Here is a 20,939-nt window from a genome sequence, read left to right on the forward strand (position 1 = left end):
TATCTTGCAAAAGAATGGAGGGTATTTTGATGGCCTCCCTATTACTGGTGAAGATAATAGAGGCAGACAGATCACAACTTAATTTTCAAAGCATGCACTGAATTTTCAGTTCTAGAAGATAAAAAATAATAATTGCTGGTTGGTTTATAAACCGGAAAAAATTGCATTTCATCTCACGAAATCTGTTTCAGAATGAAGACATGTATGACAATGTCAGAAGGGTCAAAGACACATTCAGCTGTCTTACAACTACTGCCTGAAGGAAGATGGCCTCTTTTATCTTCTGTACATGATGTCTGGCCCTAGAACACCAAAAATATTACCTGGAAGACCAACTGGCTGCTTCAGTAATGCCAGTAGCAGCAGCCTTGAGTCCTGGGCAAGGGGCAATCCAGTTTTCCCCTGGTTTTCTGTTTGAGATGTTTCTAATCTGTGAAAGGAGCCACCCCAGATCTAGCTGCCCAGCCAACTAGGATGGTGAGAACTGTACCATCACCTAGCAAAAATAAACCTGACAATGACACTTTAGGAAAGGGCAAGCCTCTAACCACCTGGTAATAACCTCCAGATGTCTTAAATTCTGCCAGTTCCAGCCAGCGGTCAGCAGCTGTCCTCTAACTCCAGGTATCTTGTGTGCACAAAGACAGGCTATCTGGAATTCCTTTGGTATGTTTTATTGGGTGAAACTCAAAGACAGTTCAGAAACCCAGGCCTTGTTAAGAAAGCTTAGCATTTGGAGATGCCATTCGCATAGCTACTGCTAATCCAGGACAAGTCAGCATCAGCTCAGTTCCACTTGCAGAGATGCATGCGCATGGCAGAGAAACTCAAAAGGAATTTTTGGCTTCTCTCCGACTGTCCAAGCAATGCCACATGCAACTGATAGGCTGCCTTGAAGTTAATTTTCACGTGGCCTTTCTATGACTTGCACTGCTTATCATGCGCAAGGCAGAGACATTGCTCATCATCCCTGTGACACCAATTGAAACCAATGTCAGGACTCAAAACTGTATTTGATCTCTTTCAGGGGAACCTCGATTGTTTTACTTTATACAGTGCGTTGTTGTTCTTCTTCTACTTTTCGCAGCAACTCGTATTTAATTCTGTTACAAACTGCTTGGGACCACGCAAGTTTCTGCACAGTGGGAAACTCTATAAAGCCAAGAGTAACAAGGAGCTGTATGGCTTTCTGTTCAATGATTTCCTTCTCCTGACTCAGATCATAAAACCTCTTGGCTCTTCTGGCACAGACAAGGTCTTCAGCCCCAAGTCTAATCTGCAATACAAAATGTACAAAACTGTAAGTACCACTCTTAAGGGGGGGCTGAGATGGTTATACGCTAACAGTGCATATAGCGGGCAGCAGCTCCCATACCGGGTGTGTGGGCAATAGCCTTGATATAGAAAAGGTTTGAAAGCTTTGGCGTACGCTGGAGATTCCAGCAACTGATTGTGAGAAAGCTGGTTGTTTGCCTTAGTGAGGTAAGAAAGATGCTTTTGGAGTTTTGCTAAAACAACCTCTTCAACAAGAGGTCACGTGTGTCAGGGGGTAACGGGGAGAGTAGCGTTTGCTGCCCTTTGTGGGAAAGGGGAGATTGCGATGCTTCGTGAGGCTGCTTGCTTACTTCAGGGGAGGTGTTCCCAGAGTCTGGAGGCAGCTGTATCTTTGATAAGAAGAAAGTTTTTGAAAATGACGTATCTGAAGAAAGGTGGGAGGCAGGCAGAAGGGGAAAGATACTGCAAGCACAAGATAAATCTGTTATAAATTGCTCTATGTTGAATGCATCTCTTCAGATACCGTGCAGTAGAACTCTAGCTTTGCCTAATGTTTTACAGCCCATTTTTCTAAATGAGGTACTAGTAAAATTACCCACAGACCCTTCTGGAGATGAGCCCATCTTCCATATCTCCCACATTGATAGAGTCTATACGCTCCGGGCTGAAAGCATTAATGAGAGGTAAGTACCTGTATAGGCTGTGTTAGTACTGAAAAGTCTGGTGCAAATGTATATGATATACATACACATGCATAGCAGTCTCCAGGCAGTTTATCTTACAAGACTGGAGAATTGTAAGATAAACTTTTGCTTGAGAATACGGTGGTACTCAGCATTTGAAGAGGAGGGAGAAATAATGACGTTTCCTGAATTCTGGTAAGACCAACAGTGAAATAGCTAGTAGGGCTGCAATACAGGCCCTATTTCCTAACATTTATGTTGGCATAAGGAAGCCAAAAGATGCAATGCTATCTTCTTCGGTTACCATCTGTTTGTGCCAGTGCAGGCATTCTTATGGCTGTAAGCTGAATTAGATTGAGGAAAAGGACAGAATTAGAACTTGAAGCAAAAACCTGTCAAACTAAACCCAGTTAGTTTTAATCTGGTTCAGTCCAGACTGAAACAATCAAAGGAACAGCAACCTCAAAATGTCGGCTCGTGATTTTTATCTCTGGCAAGCTTACAGAGAGGGGACTACACTGACTTATACTGAAAACATTTCTCTATGCAAATGTAAGGTCCTGAAAGGTAACTTTTGTTAAAAAATGAAAGTTGGAAGTGCAGCAAACCTCCCCCCCGCTTAGTATAGACATTGTATTATGTGGGCTTCAAATGTATGGCCCCTAAAAATTCTGATACATAAAAATATATAAAACATCTTTGCTCCCTGCCTGCCTGACAGTGTTATTCATTATTATTTATACACACAGTTTTTCCTTGCAAAAGATTGTACTTTTGTGGGTCCCATTTGTCCTTTGGGATGCTGTCTGTCCATCTGTGCCACAGAATGAACGAGCATCATGGTTAGACCCTTGGTGATGAAAACTGGCACAGCCTTTTCACCTTAAGATCTGTTGTGCGAATCAGACTCTAGCAATAATCATCTGTTCTGTGTCAGAGCACTCAGAGCAGCAGTCAGAAAGATTCAAACTCTGCACTGCCTTCATCCTACCTAGCTCGAGGAACATCAGTGAGATGCTTAGGCACACTACGCTGGACCATCAGTGGAAGGAGCCAGATCTTCACATCCTGAATGGCCTCTGGAGGTGCCTGTCTCTCTTCATTCACTGCAGAGAGAACCCGTGAAAACTGTTATCTGAATTTGGCCGCTCTAGTCAAATGCCTTTGACTTTCTTTTATGCCAGAATTGCTTACTAAATAAATGCAGCATTTTAAGTGAGATACTTTCAGGTTTTCAACATAAGAGCAAATAAAACATTAGCATCAATGGGTGATTCATTTACCCATTTAATCTTAAAAGAACCTTTATGATCAAAGGCTTGGTATACTTCTGAAGTTGCCATTTAGGGCTGAGCTGGAAGGCAGAATTGTCCTGAAGTGTTTAGTTTCTTGAACAGCTCTCTATGCAGCAGAATGTGAGTGTTCAGACCCAAATCCCAGCCAGTATCAGAGCAGCAGCTCTTCATTTTTGGATCAGAAATGGATCCACAACTCCTAGGTTCTCTCATTTTTCCTTGGCTCAGGTTTCAGGCTCCCTTGTATGTCACATCAACTCTTCTAAACCCCTGAAGTCCCTTGATACCCCTTCTTCTGTACTTCTTTGTCAATCTTTCCACTCAGTCTCTGAAGTATGAAATGGTTTCCCAGGAGACCTCATAGGGAACCATGATCTTTTGTCATCCATATAGTCCTTGAGTTGTGGTTCATGTGTCCCGAGGCTCAGAAAGATTTTTGGTATGAAACCTCAGGGGTAAAGAAAAGGGGACAGCTCTGCAACATAGCTGTCTTGTATCTACTAGCTACAAGAAGTTTGTTTATTACAATAAAGCAGAAGGATTGGTGAAAGCAAGCCTGTTGTCTATACCTTTTGGTTTCTCATCCAGTCCCCCTTGCTTGTGATTCTCTTGAGCTTTCTTTGTGTGGTGGGATCTCCTGGCTTAGGATGGTTACATTTCTGCAGGTGCTACACATTCCAGTAAGATCTCTTCCAGGCAGACAGCTTCAGGGTAGCAGAGCCTGTGATGGGGCCAGAGCCTTGGTTGGGAAGGAGGGACAGCTTTAATTTTGTCTGCTGTGCTCCGGGGAGGGAAAATGGAAATGGTATTTTGCAACTTTTTTTTCCCATTCCTTCTGAAGGACTGCCTGGGTTCAGAAGATCAAAGCTGCTTCAGAACTATACATAGAGACTGAAAAGAAGAAGAGGGAAAAGGCCTACTTAGGTACAACATGGGATGTGGGCGTCTTATCTTCTGGGGAAAAGCCCATGGGCAGGCAAATACATTAATGACTTTTCTCTCTCCTCTTCTGTTTCGCCACAGTTCGCTCACAAAGAGCAACAGGCATTGGGAGATTGATGGTGAATATTGTCGAAGGCATTGAACTAAAACCTTGCAGGTCCCATGGTAAGTGCCTTGGATTTTTCATAATATGCTTGATGAAGAAGACATTCCTATTTGTCTGACTGACTTTGAAGGAGGTTCTGTCCAAAACATGGTTTTGTTTAATGAAGCAGTTTTAGTGAACTTAAAATATGCAGAAGTGATTTTGTGCAGTTCAGTAGCTGTCATGCAGTTGTCCTGCATTAACCCATTTCTTTCAGGCAAACTTAGTTTCCACCACATAAGCCACAGCATAAGAGATCACAAGTCACCAAGTCCCAAAATGAAGAGTGGAAGGTGCTCAACACCTTGCAGAACCGTGTCCCTGTTCATTATAACGGCAGTGAGGCCACAGTCTTTTCCCCATTATATTTGCTGTAGGACTAAAAGGATATTTAGGAGGAAGATCACACACCTAAAAATGTGATTACTCTCTTCCCTTTGTTTCCATCTTCCCAGGAAAGAGTAACCCGTACTGTGAGGTGACAATGGGCTCTCAGTGCCACATTACCAAGACAATACAGGACACCCTCAACCCGAAGTGGAACTCCAACTGCCAGTTCTTTATCAAAGACCTCGAGCAGGATGTGCTCTGCATTACAGTGTTCGAGAGGGACCAGTTCTCCCCAGATGGTACGTAGGGGGCTGCCACCCTTCCAAGGGTGTTTTCAATCTCCTGTCTTGAAGAGATGCACGCCTGCTGAGGTCGATCATAGAAGCAGAGAATGGTTTGGGTTGGAAGGGACCTTTAAAGATCATCTAGTTCCACCCCCAATATTGAACCCCTTTGGATATCGGGAGCCTACTCATCCTTGCTCCCCAGTGGAGTAATGCTAGTATCTGCAAAAAGAATCAAGCTCTTTCTTTTTTTTTTTTTTTTTTTTTTTTTTTTTTTTTTTTTTTTTTGGGTGGGGGTTCCTTCTTGTGCAACTTGACAACAACTAAAGTGTAGTTCACAGTTCTGCCAAGTCTTTAAAAAACTCTGGATGCTGTTTGGAAATGGATAGGTTCATGCAGGAGGGAGAGAAATGTCAAGTTCCTAGAACATGCAATAACTGGCAGAAATGAACCCAGGATTCCTAACCCAGTCTTAACCTGGGATAAATATATGGAGCACTGAAGAGTGTATTTTTGAGTCATAATCTCTCAGGAAGTATTTGGATAGGACTGTCATTCATGTGGCCAGCGCCAGTTGGCCCGTTAACCTCGTCACTCATGTGATGCACTGCTTGGCTCTGTCATCTCCGGAGGGCTTCGCACTCGGTTTGAACTGTGCAGCAGCCTTTGGCCCCTTCTCTGACGTTTCAGAAAAGAAATAAGCTACTGAAGCAAGGCAGCTGTGAATTACATAGTGGATTTTTCTGCTTATGGGACCATTGTAATGCTGCTGCTGTCTCATATGGTCTAGCTAAAATCCTCTTCTATGCAGACTGGCAGCCTTTGGCCGCCTTCAGCTGCAGAAATGTAGTTGGACTGAAGACTTGTCGTCTCCTTTGGTTGTGCGTAGATGGAAGCTTAGTTCCTTCTGCAAATGAGCATTTTATTGCAACGTAAAACAGTTGTGTCATTTCTGAGCATGCTGTCTTTTTGCATTTCAGACTTTTTGGGCAGAACAGAGATCCGTGTGGCAGACATTAAGAAGGATCAGGGTTCAAAGGGACCAGTTACAAAGTGTCTCCTTCTGCATGAAGTCCCAACAGGAGAGATAGTCGTCCGACTAGACCTGCAATTGTTCGATGAGCCTTAGAAGGAAAGGGACAAATGTTTTATTTCAGTCTGAGTTCACTGCAATAGGCGCCTGCAGAAGCTGTCACAAAATCCTTACTGGTGTGGTATGAAACTACTGCTTGCCCTTCACATGTAAGAGGGTTATCAAAGCAAACAGGAGCATCTTTGTGCCTTGATAATTCTCACTGAAAAATGAATCCCAATTTAGTGAGGAGATCTCCCTCGATTTCTCTATGTGGAACTTGATGTTAGTTTCCTGGGTTTATGAAATAACCTCGTTGTTTATCGTGCTCCGGTCTGAAAGGCTGGCAAACCACATAGGTTGCTGTGCTTGCTCCAGTTACCCTACTCTTTAATTTACATGAAGAAGGCAACGTTGGTATGTTTTGGAGGCTTTTGGCAGAGTTTTCCCCCTTAAGGAATTTTGTGCCTATTGCTCAGCAAAGTGGTTTGTAAATGTTATGTGAATGGAAGGAGCAGTTACACAGTAAGAAGATCTTTGAAGATCTTCATGATGGTACTGAAAAGACTTAGAAAATAAATAGTCTATATCTATAAACAGAGAAGATTCTATTAACATACCACTTCATGGCTCATGTTGCCCCTGAAAACAAATTATGTACAGGCCTTCTGCACAGAGATGCGTTGCACTTCAGAAGAGTCCACCCACTCAGTACCTTTGGAAGTTGCTGTTTTCTATAGCACAGTAAATGTTCGCACAGTAAGTGAAGGATTAAACATAGAGCCCTGCTGTATGTTGTGCTATACCACTTCAATACTTCTTTACTACTGCTGCTTGATTGTGTGACTGCAGATGGATGATGGGTCCCCTGCAGCAGGGAAGAGAAAACCCCATGGCTCTAGCTGAGGAAGCTAATTCCTACCCTGCAGAATCTAGTTTGCAAAGCAATCGTTGGTGACCGGTTATTAAATTGTACCGTGCCTAACTGTGTTCTTCGACATCATGTTACTGAGTTCAGGGCAGCGGCGTTCTGTACTCGCAAAGGTGTTTGTGGTGAGCCAGGGTGATCGCAGGTCTGGTGGCAGCGATACTGGACGCGGCCAGAAACAGAGTGCTTGTGATGGTGCCGAGTGGGTAACCCCAAAGCAAAAGCCTTGTCACCTGGGGGAACGGCAGGGTTTATATATCCATTTGACTCTACGAATACACACGTATAGGCCCACATCCAGCAAACTCCCCGTTTGGAAAGCACCCAGCTTTAAGCGTGCACTTACGTCTCGTTTCCCCCTAAGCACATGCGTAAGTGCTTTGCTGAATCTGGACTCGAGAGAGAATAGACCCCTAAGAGTAAAATTCCTCTTTGTTCTGCTTGGATTCATTTTGTTCATGACTTATCATGCATACACTGGTATTTTTGTAAGGATTTTATTTCCGAATGGGAGGTGTCAGCCTGTTTCATTAGCATGTGGACGTTCTTGTGGAGCCTGTTGTTAGGTTTTGGTGTTCCTTGCATGTCCTTTCAGTACTGGTTTCCACCTTTCCTGTATAGGCGGTGTTCTCTAGCACTACAAGTCTTATTGATTTCCATTAGGAAATTAGGATATATTCATAACAGATAGGTAGATACAGTATGGTAATAAGTGTAAACTGTGCTGGGAAGTGTCTGTGTATTATAATTTCCTAAAAGACCACTGTAATGTTTCAAGCAATGGGAAAAAAAATGTATGTTGGAGGGACAACAAAGTTTACATTTCATACTTTTCAGAATCGCTTTATTATTTATTTATTGAAGATAGTGTAGAATTTTGTATCAGAAATGACAGACATACTTATGTATTTTTTGAAACAAAACAGAGATACACACTTTAGTTAGAAACTTTCAACTGACCACATTTTAGAGGGAGTGTAACTTCCTAGGCATGCATTTGTTTACCACTAACTGGCTGAAAACACGATTAAGAGAACTTTAAGTTTCTATTTTTCAATGTTGTTAAGAAAATTGTTTCAATTAAAATATGTAAATAGTACTAAACCCATGCTTTCCTAATTCCATATCAATACATTTTATTAAATATAATGTATATGAAAATACACATTGTTGTGGTAGGATAAAAAAAAGTGATAAAATCTATTAATGGAGTAACATTAAATGTCATTGTCTAACCTTTTATCGCTGTCCTAATTTTACTCAGTAGCTGTAAATACAATGAACATTCATTTCAGTGTTTAAAAAGTACCATCACTTTTTAATGGTATCATTTCACCAGCATGAATTATGGTAACGACTAAATAGATAAACAGGACAAAAAAGGCCGTGGGTGTAACACAGAGATCCTGGCCAGGTTTTCAAACTGAGCCTCAAGGAGCTGCATCTTCCTCTGAGACTCAACTGGTGTTGGAAGCGGGGGACCCATAGCTGCAGGGGCTCCTCTCAGATTGTGACCCTTGTCGTGGGCATGTACGATTGTAGCAGAACTGAGCACCTTCCCGAGCACCTTCCCAACCACCATCGCTTCTGATTTCCCGCTTACCCTCAATGCACAGCAGCGTTAAGCTCCTGTTAATGTCAATAGGAGTTACGCGAACACGAAGAGGATGAAAGGCTGGGGTTTGGCTCATGGATATCTAATGAATCCCTTGTAATCAGTCTAATCCTAAAGAGGAAGCTTGTCCTAACCCCTGTGCATCAAGGACAGAATGTATGTGTACCCTTAGAGCCAGCCAACTGTGCATAGGGGTGTCGCTGTTTGCTCGCCCGCTTGCCCTCAGTGCTCTGTAGCATATCGGCACTGTTGGCTTCCCAGACTGAGCCGCTTTTCACCAGGGTTAACCAAAGGTTCTTAGAAACACGCTGCCTCCTGCCTGGTTTTCCCTGTTCAGGAATGCTGCAGTCTTGCACATCGCTTTCCGTTAACTCCACAGCTGCACAGGCTACAGGTTTCTGCTTTTCTTAGCCACCGTAGCTGCACAGGCCTCCTTCTCATCCAGGATTTGTGCTGTAAAAGCGCAGGCCTTTGACTGAAAAGAGACTCATTAGCTGCCTTCCTACTAATGCTTTCATAGAGAAAACTGTGAGCTCTCAGAGGCTTGTTTAAATACTGCCTGTGCTCTGAAGGGGCTGGGAAGGCAGAGGCACGCAGCGATACCTAGGCAGTTAGGCATCTCTGTGTGTGTTTACAAAGCCAGCTGACTTTCCCGCTACGTATGCAGGTTGAGCCATCTTAGGAGCGCCGCGTGCTGGCTGTCAGGCCAAACTCCGCTAGTCTGTGCTACCGCTATGAAATACCTGTATTGATGTAGACCCTGTCTTTCAGATCCTGGTTATTGATCTCTGAATATCTTCGTAAAGTAGCACGCCTAGGCTCACAGCTCCCTTTCCAGCCCCATCTAGATGTGTGTAAACCTTTCCTAATGTTATGCAAAACAACCACAAGAACAAAATTGAAGGGCAGATAATACTTGGTCCCATTTTGGATTTGAGCGCAAATTTATGCAGATAAGCATCCCCACTAAAGCACAGAGGTTGTAAACCCGTACATATTCCGGGACTGGCTGTCTGCATTTGCTTTGGTAAAATTTATCCCTGTAGAGGGGCCGAGTACAAGGTCTCTCCATTACTCGTCCTTAAAATGAGGCACTGGCGAGACTGAATTGGTATATGGGCCACTGGGACTGGCTCTAAGATGGGGTTTCTACTTTTAGGAGGCTCCACTTCTTTGGAGAAGATGTTTTGCTTTGAAGTAATTCTTCAGCATCAAACTTCTTGGCTGGCAATCAAGCCTTTCTAAAAATAATACTGTGACTTTTTAATGTATTCGCTGCCTTCATGGAAACAGTGGTCTTGCTGTAGATAAATCGGGAGAAAAAAGCCCTGGGAGAAGAGCGAGCAAAACCTGCAGCTGTGAGAAAACATGCAATGGAAAAAGTTGAACTGTTAGTTTAGTTTTCAACCTGTAATTCTGGGAATTGCATTTTCCCCTTAGGCACATTAATTTTAACAAGGAGAATGAGAATATTGTTTCTCCCTAGTGTTTCCTTGGTTTTAAGTCTTGTAGTAGAATTGAGCCAATGGGTCAGAACCTGAAAGGGAACACCACTTTTAGAAATTACTAAAATGACTTGAAAGATGCTGGTAGCTGGGAACAGGCAGAACATCAGTATTGTTGTGGCTGCAGACAGGACAGGATACTGAGGAGAAAGGAAAGGAATCTTTTTTAATTTTCTTTTTTTTTGGGGGGGACGGTGGTGGTGTTTAGTTTAAAATCAGATCTGCAGTCTCACAGCAGAACTTCAGTTTTCCAGGACCCCAAGCATCCATAATATAACAGCAGTGATTAATAAACCACGTGTTTGTCCTCAGCCTGGGAGAGCCACGCTGAATTTAGTGCAGCTCTGTATTTATGCGGGAGTTTGCATGCACTTTTTTATAGAAGTGGAGCTTTTTGGTGTTTGTGACAGCCCTCATACTCCTCTTTCCAGGGATTACCTTCTGAGATATACCTCTGAGGTGCTTAGGCACTGTGTTGTTTCAAGATGCTTTCACAGGGACTTTATAGGCTTGTAAACATTGCTGTCAGGCTCTTTGCTTTCCTGGTGCCATCCAGGTAGCTCTCGTGACTGACCATCCGCGAGGTACACGGTTCCGTGCCCTTTCCGTACAGGGAACTGGCTGCACCAGCATCAATGTGCCCGTTTTCTGTCTCTCGAAGGACTTGTTCCCCCAGCCTGCATTCCCACGAGGTATTTGCCAGCAATGCCGTTACATGTCGGCAGGGTGGATGTCTGTGCTTTCACCTGCATCCCTCCCCCTTTAGGATCCCCCCCATCATTGCTCTGATTGCAGTAAGCATCAGCCTGGTCTTGTTGCTCTGCCTGGAGAGCGTTTTCTCCCCGTGGACAGGAGTCAGCTCTTCGAAGATGCCTCTGAGGGAAACCACCCGAGCTGATTGTCCTCTGCGCTTAGCCAGGTGTAGGTGGAAGCCACGCCTGGGGCAGGTTCAGCTCTCCCCCTTTCAGGGGTCCAGCCTGCCACCTGGGCATGTATCTGTGCTGTCCTCCCAGCAGCGCCAGGCTGTGAGCTCCCGCTGCCCACGTTGCGAGCCCATAAGCCTCCAGCTTGTTGCCGTTAGGGTTGAGGCTTATGTTGGAGATCACCCAGGTCCTCTCCCAGCCATGATTTTCCCCACCTGCTGAGCCTGTTGGCTCCCTCCAAGCCAAACACTGGCTGCGTTGCACAAATCGATGCAGTGGGTGACTGGAAAACACATCTCGCCTCATCTCACTGCCTTGCTCTGTTGCGGTCGCACTAGGTTTTCCTTGTGCACATCTTGTGAGTAAACGGGCGCTTCTGGTTCTGTAACTAATTAAGTCCTTTGGAAAATTTCACTCTTTCCCGCCCTTTAACCCCAACTCCCAAAGCTCAGTTACGTGGAACAGCGCTGTTTTAGGGACTCCTTTCCAGGCTTCTCCCTGACAGCTCCTCTGGCAGCTGCCACCTCTGCCACAGCTCCTGGCTCAACAAAGCACTTCAGCAGATGCTTAACTTTAATTCGTGCCCAAATTCAGTGCAAAGGCATATGTAAAGCCAGCGGGGTGCCTGTGTGCTTTGCTGGGATGCATGGAGGAATTCAGGCGGCTTCGATAATGTAGAGCCTACATTATGAAGTCGGTTCAAGCTCTGTAAGGATTTGGAAGTTTGCAATAGAGCATCAAACAAAAAGTCAAGACTAAGATGAAATACAGAAGTAGTCAATAGTCTTTTCAGCTGGATCTGTTTTCTTCCTTATCTTCCCAAAAGTGGTTTTGGCTACTGAACTCACCAGAATTGTATTTACCAGGCAAATCATAATTCTTATACTTACAGATTTGCAACACATTTGGAAGGACTGTAAAATAAAAAACCCACTAGGCTGACCTTGGCCTCGGAAATACCAAGTACCTTGCCAAGTACAGTGCTGGTAGAAAGCCAGCCTGTAAAGCCCTAAGAGGCTGCACACAGCTGGTGCGTTGACTTGAGCACCTTGAAAGACGGAGCATGTCGCTGAGCTGACACTAAGCCAAATAACTGACCAATTACAGAACTTTTTTCTAGATGCAATTAATTATTATATATTTTCTCAACATGAGTTTTTATGAGGGAACTTTTTAAATGTTCATTTTACAATTTTTTTACCCTTTAAGAAGAAATAAGCCACTTTTTGTTACATATGAGTAGGGTTGGGGGGGAAACGTGGATAATGCAGTTTTTGTAATATTATCAAATACATTTTCAAAACTAAGATGTGCCAAGTTCAGTCTTCTACTGCAACAGTGGTGTCTAGTTTCATATTGCTCTGCTTGCCACTGGGATATTTCAGTTTATTCAAATCCAGCAGTCAAAACCTTTGAAACACAGAAAAGCTGGGAATCAGGTTACATCACCTTAACTTTGAGGGGTTTGCTCTGTACGTACGTTCCACATATATCCTGGCATTTGTTTAGCCCCAATACTCTTGTCCTACATGCATATCAATGTATCTATAGTTAAATACATGCTTATATATATATATATATTTGTGTGATTATTTGTATATATAAAAACACAGCTGTTGTCATTGTCAAATACTGAGTAAATCTAACAGAAAAGCATTTATAGGCACCCTTTTGTTTGTTCATTTAAATATTTTAAAATAAGACTGTCCTTGGGAAATTATTTTTCTGTACATAGAAGGATATATTTAGGACCTAATTTAAAAGAATAAAGAACTGCAGGAAGAATATATTAAACTAGCCTAGTTACTTGATATAGTTGTCAAAGGCTCTGCTGCGACCATAGGTGAATTCCTTGTGTTGCTTGTAAAGCTGCAAAAGTGTCACTAACCCTGGATTTAGTGGTTGGTTCTGGGATCTTAAAGCATCATGCAAACAAAGGGAGTTGGTGCTTCCTCTGAGACCCCTGGCAGCAGCTCCTGCTTGCACAGGTGAAAGGGGAGGGATGGCATGCAGGGGAGTAGGAGAAAAAGTGAAAAAATAGGGACAGAGCTAAAAAGTAAGAGCTTGGTGAGCAGCAGGATCTCTGCTCCCCCCAAAATCGTGGGTGGGCATCCATCAGGTGATGGATTGGAAGGGAAATCTCCCCCAGCTGTGGTGGCTGCACTGTGGGAAGGGCCTCATGGTGTAACCTGTTCTTGCCAAGAGGAAGAGGGAAGGTTGGGTGCAGGACTCTAGTGCCGGACCGGGTGCTTGGCCAGCTCGCTGCCCCTGCTCTCGCTTCCTCTTGCCCCGTCTCACCATGTCTTTTAGGCTCTCCCAGGTTTGCCACCACCACGCTCACCCCAGGATGGGCTGCTTTTTGGGGTGACTGGGCAGCACTGCCTGAAGGGTCACACCAGTGCAGAGGGATCTGCACCGACCCTCCTGCACCGCAGGCATCCATCCCACCTCGGCGAGGCCCACAGCAAGCTGCCAGCACGGGTACGGGCTCCCCCCATGGTGAGACAATCCCGACCCACAGGGAAAAGGCAAAGCTGCCCCCAGCCCCATGAGGCAGGTTTTCCTGGGAGGCTTCGGCTTGTGCAGAATTACTCTATTCCAGTCCTCAAGTTGCTGAAAAGGAATTTAGATTCTGGCAGCCTTTGTGGCTGTGTAATGGGTAGTTTCTACTTTGTGTTGGTAAATTGTTGAAAAAAAAAAAGAAAAAGATAGCCATAGTATTTTTTTCAATGTTAATACTTAGAATTGGGGAATCCCCCTCCCCGCTGGTGGTGATGTTACTTTTTATAGTGCACTTTTTGCTGCCAAACAAATGGTATCAATTAGTTCCTTTTTCTTTTTTTTTTCCCCTTAAAAAAGGAAGTGTTGTACTGTCTCTAGTATCCATATGATCCTAAAAATTACAAAGGCATTATAAAACAAGACCTGACCAAATAGGAGAAAAAGTTGTTTCGTTTTTTTTTTCCAGAGAAAATGGTATAAATTTGTATTGTTCATTTACATCACATCTAACTATTCTACAAGTGGAACATTCATAAAGTGAAGTTGGCTTCTTTTGGTTTCTTAAATCATTTCTAATAGGTATAATGAATAATTATGAATTGGACACCACTGTTTTTCATAAGAAAATTTTGACTGTACTTTGGTTGCTGTGAATGTCTGGTTTCCTCAGCTATACTTGGTTAAATAATTCTATTTACAGACACGGTCCAATTAAGCAGAAGTCCTTAAAATGTGTTCACCTGTTTGAGGAATTGTGCCACTTCCCAGGCTGCAGTCACTGAGGTGGAAACTGCCAATACGGTTTTGGGCTGTGCAGTGTGTTTGACACAGATGAGACTGTAGTTGTGCAAGTGAAATTATGCAAGAATAAATCCAGATTTTTTTAAAGTTTAACTGTGTACTGTTACATTCTTGAAAAGGACTGAAAAAGAGTGATATGGTGTCAGACCCATTAAGTAAACTGCCAGATGAGTATTTTTGATAAAAGACTACATAGGTATAAGCGAAGTGATAGGGAGGGAAATCACTTACCAGCATTTAATGTCTGACAGGCGCCACCTTTAATCCCTGTAATGCATTATTTGCATTTTTTTCAAGAGTGGAAAATTGAGTTGAACAAATCTGTAGTAAGACAGAACAAATTTTCAAAAATAGTAAGACCCCATCCTCCAAAGAAACCCCAACCAAAGGCACTTGCTTAATAGGCCAGGTGCCATTACTTTGTGCGTATTATGACTTTACGTCAGCAGCAGTTCATGCAGCTTGTCAGCGACCGCCTGTGCCATTGCTGCGTGAGAATATAGCAAGTCTCACGCTGATCTCTCCCCTAATTTTTGTGAATAAGTACTGAACTTGGCCAGCTGCCCTGAGGGCAATACCTTCAGTATCCTGTTAAGCAAGTGGGTCCCTTTGTCCAGCTCAGAGGATGCATTTTTTTCACTTCTTCACAGCTGTTTTGGCACTGGGTTGGCACAGCGGGACTAGCCGAAGTGCTGGCTTGTAGATCACAGCTGTAGGTGAGACGGGACTGGCAGGAAGCTCGCCAGCTGTGTGGGACTGCTTTGTCGAGGCCACGTTTATCCAGTGGGCAGGGGCTGGCATCTCTGCTGCACAGCACCAACCTCCGGAAAGCTGCCTTGCCTCTGGAACAGCTCAAAACACCTCACCACTGCTACGGTGTGACACCAGGAGCGGAAAGCAGGGTGCAAGAGGCCCCTTCGGGCCCACCGCTGCCCCACTGCCCGCAGGCCTCTAGCAGCCCCTCTGCTCCGCCTCTGGGCCTCCTGGGGGTCTCAAGTGCCACCCACCCTCATCACTGCCCCCTCAAGCTTCAGCGCTCCCTCCCCTGTCCCAGCACACACCCACCCTGCTGCTCCCACTGCCCCCAGGACAAGCACTTCATCCTGCCGCAGGGCACTTCCACCCCCAGCCCTTCCCCAGCCCTGGGGGGCTGCTGGGAGGCTGAGCACAGCCTTTACTTCTGCACCTCCGCCCCCCCAGGCAGGACGCGTGGCCCACAGCCCTGGGCTGGCCCTGGTGGGGAAAGTACTTGCAGCCTGAAGCACCAGACAAAGCACAGGACTAAACAGTCTCCCCTGCTGGGGCTGCTGCTTGTTATTAAAAACATTCAAAAAAACTCGGTGGCTGGTTAACAGGTTTCAGTAACGAAACTGAAATGAGCTAGCACTACCAATTCCACACCCCACCCCTGCAAGAACAGTATCCATCCAAAATTAAGTCAAACTCAGTTCTTGGCCAAGGACCAACAGGGAGAAACAGGCAGTTCACACCCCTTCACAAGCCTGGTGAGGATTATCTAAACAGAAGACAGAGGCACAGAACTTTAAGAAAAAAAATCCATGTTCAAATGTTAACCAGGAAGCATATCCAGCTGGCCATGCCTAGGTGTGACCTCCTGTCCTGTTACAAACGTTTTTGTATGCAGTTGGAAGTTAACAACACCTTAGCCTCTCACTAACAAGCTTTTCCAGGGTAATTTTAGTTTCTCTCTCCAGCAATACTGATGTGGAAGTCAACTGGGCCTGACATGGCGTTTGCTGCTGAGACACACTGATGACACAACTGTCTTAACAGCCGTTGTTGTACTTCTAAAAGCATCTACCAGCTACAGTTCCAGTGTCAACACCTTCCACATACAGAAACAGCACAGGCAGCAGCAGGACTGTTGCTCCACTATCCTGACAGTACAGAGTGTTAAGATTTCTCTGGAGACTTACAGAACCTCAGCAGCAGTGACCCCATTTATCAGCTTCTAGAGCATTTTTCTCCATTTCCTTCAGAGCAATGTTCACCTGCCTTCAGGATGAGTTAAGAGTTTTCAAGCTGTGTCATGAAGTGTTCGGTGAGAACTAAGTGGAACTTGCCGCAGCTTCATCACCTTCCTCCCTCAGTGCTGTGCTTCCCAAATCAAAATACTTTACACCATCTATTCAAGAAGAAGTATTTTATTGTTTCCATCTGACAGGTTTCACTGTGAGTGACTAGGACAGCTTGCTAGATAGTCTCTTTCATGATTTTGGTGAGTTTCTGGATCTTTGACCTTGTTGACATGTCCACGTACTTCTCCCCAATATTGACAATCATGCCACCAAGGATCGACGGATCAATCTAAAGAAGAAACATTGAACAGAAATTCTATTAGCAAAAATTTGGTAGCCTAGTATACAATTTTTACACTAGTGAAAAAAGAAAAAAAGCTTTCAAAAGAGCCTTTTTTATGGTAACTTTGCAGTCCCTGTATTCCAATTTTATTAACTCCAATTTTATTAATTAAAGCAGCACCAGGTCTACAAGAAAGCACAGAACCATGTAATACAGCAACTGGATTCAGTAAAATAATTTAAAAAGCGCAGCTTAACAGGAACTTGATAAAATTTGTTTACGAATCAAAAATCCAGACCTTGGCTTCCAGCTTCAAGACCTCGCCCTTAGCCAAGAATCCATTCAGAGCACTTTTTAGCTCAGTAAGGCTGGCGTCATCCAAGGGCTGAAAAATATGAACAGAAGACAAGGAAAATTAAGGACTTGAAAATAATCAAATGATATAATGAAACCCCAGATTTTTTACTCAGATTCTTCTAAAGACAGACACTTCCACCAGCAAGGCAGTTTAAGCTGCCTTCTTGAACAGGAATAATCAGAGGACAGCACAGAAACAGCACTCACTTTGTGCCCTCCTAATTTCATGAAACATTGTGTTATTTGTGCACATATTCCCAGCAAAAGCTTGATGCTGACATCTTCAGATGGCAAGCGTCAGGAATCCATACTTGCCAAAGTAAGCAAGCACTTGATGGAAAACCTTGAGATCTGCCTTACAGCAGTGTTCAGGCTATACAAGGAAAGTTTAATTTTGCTGCTTCTAACAATTGAGATAATCAGCTTGAGAAGAAGCATGGTTTCACGTAAAGCCCTGGGCGGTGACTGAGGATGCTGGCAGTGAGCTCCCAGCCCTGCTGCAGGCTTGCAGAATGCTCCTGGCTAAGTACATGTCTCCATCACCATGGAAGAACTCTGCATCCCTGTGGGAGAGACACTGTGAATCTGTCCTTGCCTCCCCTACAAGTCGCTCAGATACCACTGAGACAGAAACAAACAGGACTTCACTGAAAAGTACTGGCTTTGTGTTACTGGCAATTTACATAGTTTCTATTTAATAGCTAACAGTTTGAGCGCCAAAAGAAACTAACAACAACAACAAAGCAGCAGGAAAGTAACTTTACATATGAAATATTTAGGATAGCTTGTGGAAAGGTTTGCACTGGCCTGCGAGTCCACATGTCCCTGAAGGCTACCGCGTAGACGGACAACCTGTGCTTATGGCCTGAAGGGAGCCCGTTAATCTGAAGTGGATCAGTCTCTCTATTTCGTCCAGGTAGGTAGCTCACTGTATCCCTACCCAAGGGCTATAGACTTACATCACACACCTAGCTGCCCAGCTTCCCACCCTAGCAGACCTGGGCATGGATCCGTTAACGAAGATGTTACTGAAGTGTCAAAACCACTGTGCCTCCAGCCTGTTATTTACAACTAAGAGATACCATCTTCCCTCTTGCTTTCCTGAGCAGCACCAGCCAGACTTGCCTTGCCTGCTACTTTTGAAAAAGTATTCCTACAGTTTCGGAGTTAGCTGCTTGTCCTGATCACTGCAGGTGGTGAATCAGGTAGCTGCTCCCTGTGAAGCACAGCACCAAGCACCACAGGCATTCTCAGTCCTATCAGATATCTGCCTTGCTCGAAATAATAGCTGATCTGTTAATTCTGACCTGATCTGTATGATCCTGATGACAGAAATAAGAATGCGGGCAGCTCAATCTGCAGACGAAGCTGACTTTTATCAGCCACTGGGTTCACACACAGGAAGGAAAAATGTAAGCTGTTAAGACTTAAATTGGAGGAACAGGTTTAATTTTTGACCAGTAATTGCTGGATATCAAAAAGCTATTTGCAGGAAAATGTAAATCTCGGTAGAGAGGAGATATTTCCTCACTACTCATACAGCAAATATTTAAACTAGAGAGAGCAAAATTAAGCTAAAGAAGTTCGCCTTTTATACTGCTACCCATTAAGCTCGGTCGAGAGGTTCCTAACTCACCTGTGCAGTGGTGACTGTGCACAGCACTTCTCCACGGTATGCGCTCATGATCTTTCCAAACGCAGAAACAATCTCTGGTGTGTAACGCAAGCGACCGTTTTCAGCAAGCAAATCTGGAAGATGCAGATACATTGAAAGGGTTTAAAGCTCCCACCCCGAGCAGATTTGGTTAGCTAACAGTAGTAAAGAGTAGCTTTAGGTGTTTTTCTGAAGTCAAATGGTTACTCACTCATCAGGTTGACAATAATAGGGGACATCTTCTCTTTCGCTATGGCATCGTTCACAGCTTTTTGTTTAACTGTGCTCTTGGTGTGAGGGTTCATAACAACACTGGATAGCTTGGGGTCCTTCAAGAGGGTCTAAGAGGATACACAAAGGCGATAAAGGCCAGGAGTTTTCCAGGCATTACAAGGTCTAACGGGACTACCCAAAGCAGGCGACATGGTCGTCCCTTGAGTAAGAACGAGGCCTGAAGCTGATGGGAAGTGAAATGGCAGCTCCAGGTGTAGCTCATTCACAGTGTATCTCCTTTAGAGCTCGCACTCCTCCCCAACAGTTCCCAAGCAGCTTAAGGCTGTAAGTGGGAGTCACGGCCCCCGGGAGCCGAGCCCACGCCCTCCCGACAAGCGGCTGCAGGGAACCCCGCTGCTCCCACCGCCGGGCGAGCCGGGAGGGCCGCAGGCCGCACGCCGCCTTACCCACACTCGGCTCAGCTCCTTCTCCACCTGCTCCAGCTTCTTCTGCTTGCTGGCGGCCGAGTACAGCGCGGTGGCGTAGCGCCCCTCCAGCCCGTACACCTGGATCGGGGGCTGGGGGCGAGAAAGCGGGGGGGGAACTGAGCGCGGCCCCCAGCTGGGCAGCCGGCGGCAGCCCCCACCCCCCGCTGCCGGCGGCTGCCCCCGCCAACCCCCCCCGCTGCCGGCGGCCCCGCCGGCGCCCCCCGCCCCCCTCACCTTGACCAGTTTGGAGAGCGGCCTCGCCGCCGACGTGCTGAGCTGCCGCACCTGCGGGGCGCATAACGGCCGCCGTCGGCGCGCGCCTCGGGGACAGGGGCGCGCGCCGGCGGGGGGAGGTTCGAGACACCGACCCCCCCGTGCCCCGCGCGGGCCCCGAAGCCGCCGCCGCCGCCCCCCCCGCAACTTCACCTTCAGGGAGAGCCCCGCCGCCGCCGCCATCTTCCCCGGCCGCCGCTCGAGGTCACCGCCGAGCCCGCTGCCGAGGCGCGGCAGTGCGCAGGCGCGCCCGCCCCCTGCCCGCCGGGCCGTCCCGCCGCGGGGCACGCTGGGAAGGGCCGGCCTCCGGCGCCAGCCCCGCCGCCTGCCGGGGGCTGTAGTTCTGGAGCGCGGCCCGGGCGGGCTCCGCCTCCCCCTGCCCGAGCAGCCTCGCCGGGCGCTGCCGCTAGTTGGGGCGATAACCGGAGCGCCGAGGCGCCCCAGCCGCCCGGCCAGACCGAGAGAGGAGGCCGGGCCCCGTCGGCGGGCGGTTGTGCCGCCCGTGCTGCTTCCGTGGGCGCGGGCGGGCGGGCAGCCCTCGGGGGAGGGAAAGGGAGGGGCCCCTGTGGCACCCCTGCCCCGCAGGGGCCGAAGTTCCAGTTGCCGGGCCCCCCCTCCTTGCCCCTCCGCACATCATGGTGTTGCAGGTGGCTCCGCCAGGCGCTGCGGAGAGGCGCAGAGTGCCCGGGGCCATGGCTCCCTCGGGTTCGTGGCGGAGTGTGCCCGGGGCCATGGCTCCCTCGGGTTCGTGGCGGCCCCGGCTGCCCTGCACACACGCAGCGTTACACCCGGCGCCGCAGCTCGCCGCGCCCGTGTCTGTGTCTCTGAAGGTGGAGGGCACAGGGCAGGGAAGCGAGCTCTGGGTGACAGGCCGCTTGGCAGCCATGCAGCTCCTGTAGCAGGGTGCAGCGACCCCTCCACCCCTTCTCACGTTCTTTAAGGGCCTGTAACTCGCACACCCCCGCACATCCCTCTGTTCAGATGCACCAGAAAAGCAAGTGACACATGAGCTCAACAGAAAACGTCAGCTGTGCTTTCCTCTGAGACATTTCTGCTGCCCCCTTAACACAGTGAAACTACTTCTGAAACACAATGAGCTATTTCCTCCTCTTAGATAAACTAGATCCAAATGTCTCCTGGGGCAAAGACACCATCTTCCAGGTAAAGCATAGGGTAGGCGGCTTCGACTTTGTCAGTCTTTGCTTGACCTTGAGCAATTCACTCAGGTCCTGCCTACTACTGAACTATCTTGAATGGTTAAACTCTTTCTCTCCCTAATCCTTCCGTCTGTTCTGCAAGAGAAGGTAAAGTGCCTGCCTGCTTTGCAGAGCT

General features: G+C 46.4%; 2 protein-coding genes across 7 annotated transcripts in view; one reads left to right on the top strand and one right to left on the bottom strand.

Moving 5' to 3' along the window:
• Window positions 1-8,196, top strand: part of ITSN1 (intersectin 1) — a 136,377-nt gene extending 128,181 nt beyond the window's left edge. For all 6 annotated transcript variants that reach the window (XM_040584983.1, XM_040584988.1, XM_040584984.1 and 3 more), the window contains 6 exons: window positions 1,088-1,300; window positions 1,837-1,958; window positions 4,095-4,177; window positions 4,277-4,360; window positions 4,796-4,969; window positions 5,935-8,196. In XM_040584983.1, coding sequence (XP_040440917.1) covers window positions 1,088-1,300; window positions 1,837-1,958; window positions 4,095-4,177; window positions 4,277-4,360; window positions 4,796-4,969; window positions 5,935-6,083 — 825 coding nt within the window. In that variant the 3' untranslated portion in view covers window positions 6,084-8,196. The remainder of the gene's footprint in view (window positions 1-1,087; window positions 1,301-1,836; window positions 1,959-4,094; window positions 4,178-4,276; window positions 4,361-4,795; window positions 4,970-5,934) is intronic.
• An 8,253-nt stretch (window positions 8,197-16,449) lies between these two features.
• Window positions 16,450-19,876, bottom strand: ATP5PO (ATP synthase peripheral stalk subunit OSCP). The gene is made up of 7 exons (XM_040585003.1): window positions 19,761-19,876; window positions 19,569-19,619; window positions 19,314-19,424; window positions 18,845-18,974; window positions 18,616-18,728; window positions 16,921-17,007; window positions 16,450-16,628 (listed from the first exon to the last, which is right to left on the bottom strand). Exons 1-7 carry the CDS (start codon window positions 19,788-19,790, stop codon window positions 16,515-16,517), a joined length of 636 nt encoding a protein of 211 aa, XP_040440937.1. The 5' UTR covers window positions 19,791-19,876; the 3' UTR covers window positions 16,450-16,514.
• Window positions 19,877-20,939: the final 1,063 nt, after the last annotated feature.

The sequence above is a fragment of the Falco naumanni genome, chromosome 2 (genome assembly GCF_017639655.2).
Source record: "Falco naumanni isolate bFalNau1 chromosome 2, bFalNau1.pat, whole genome shotgun sequence".
Lineage (NCBI taxonomy): Eukaryota > Metazoa > Chordata > Aves > Falconiformes > Falconidae > Falco > Falco naumanni.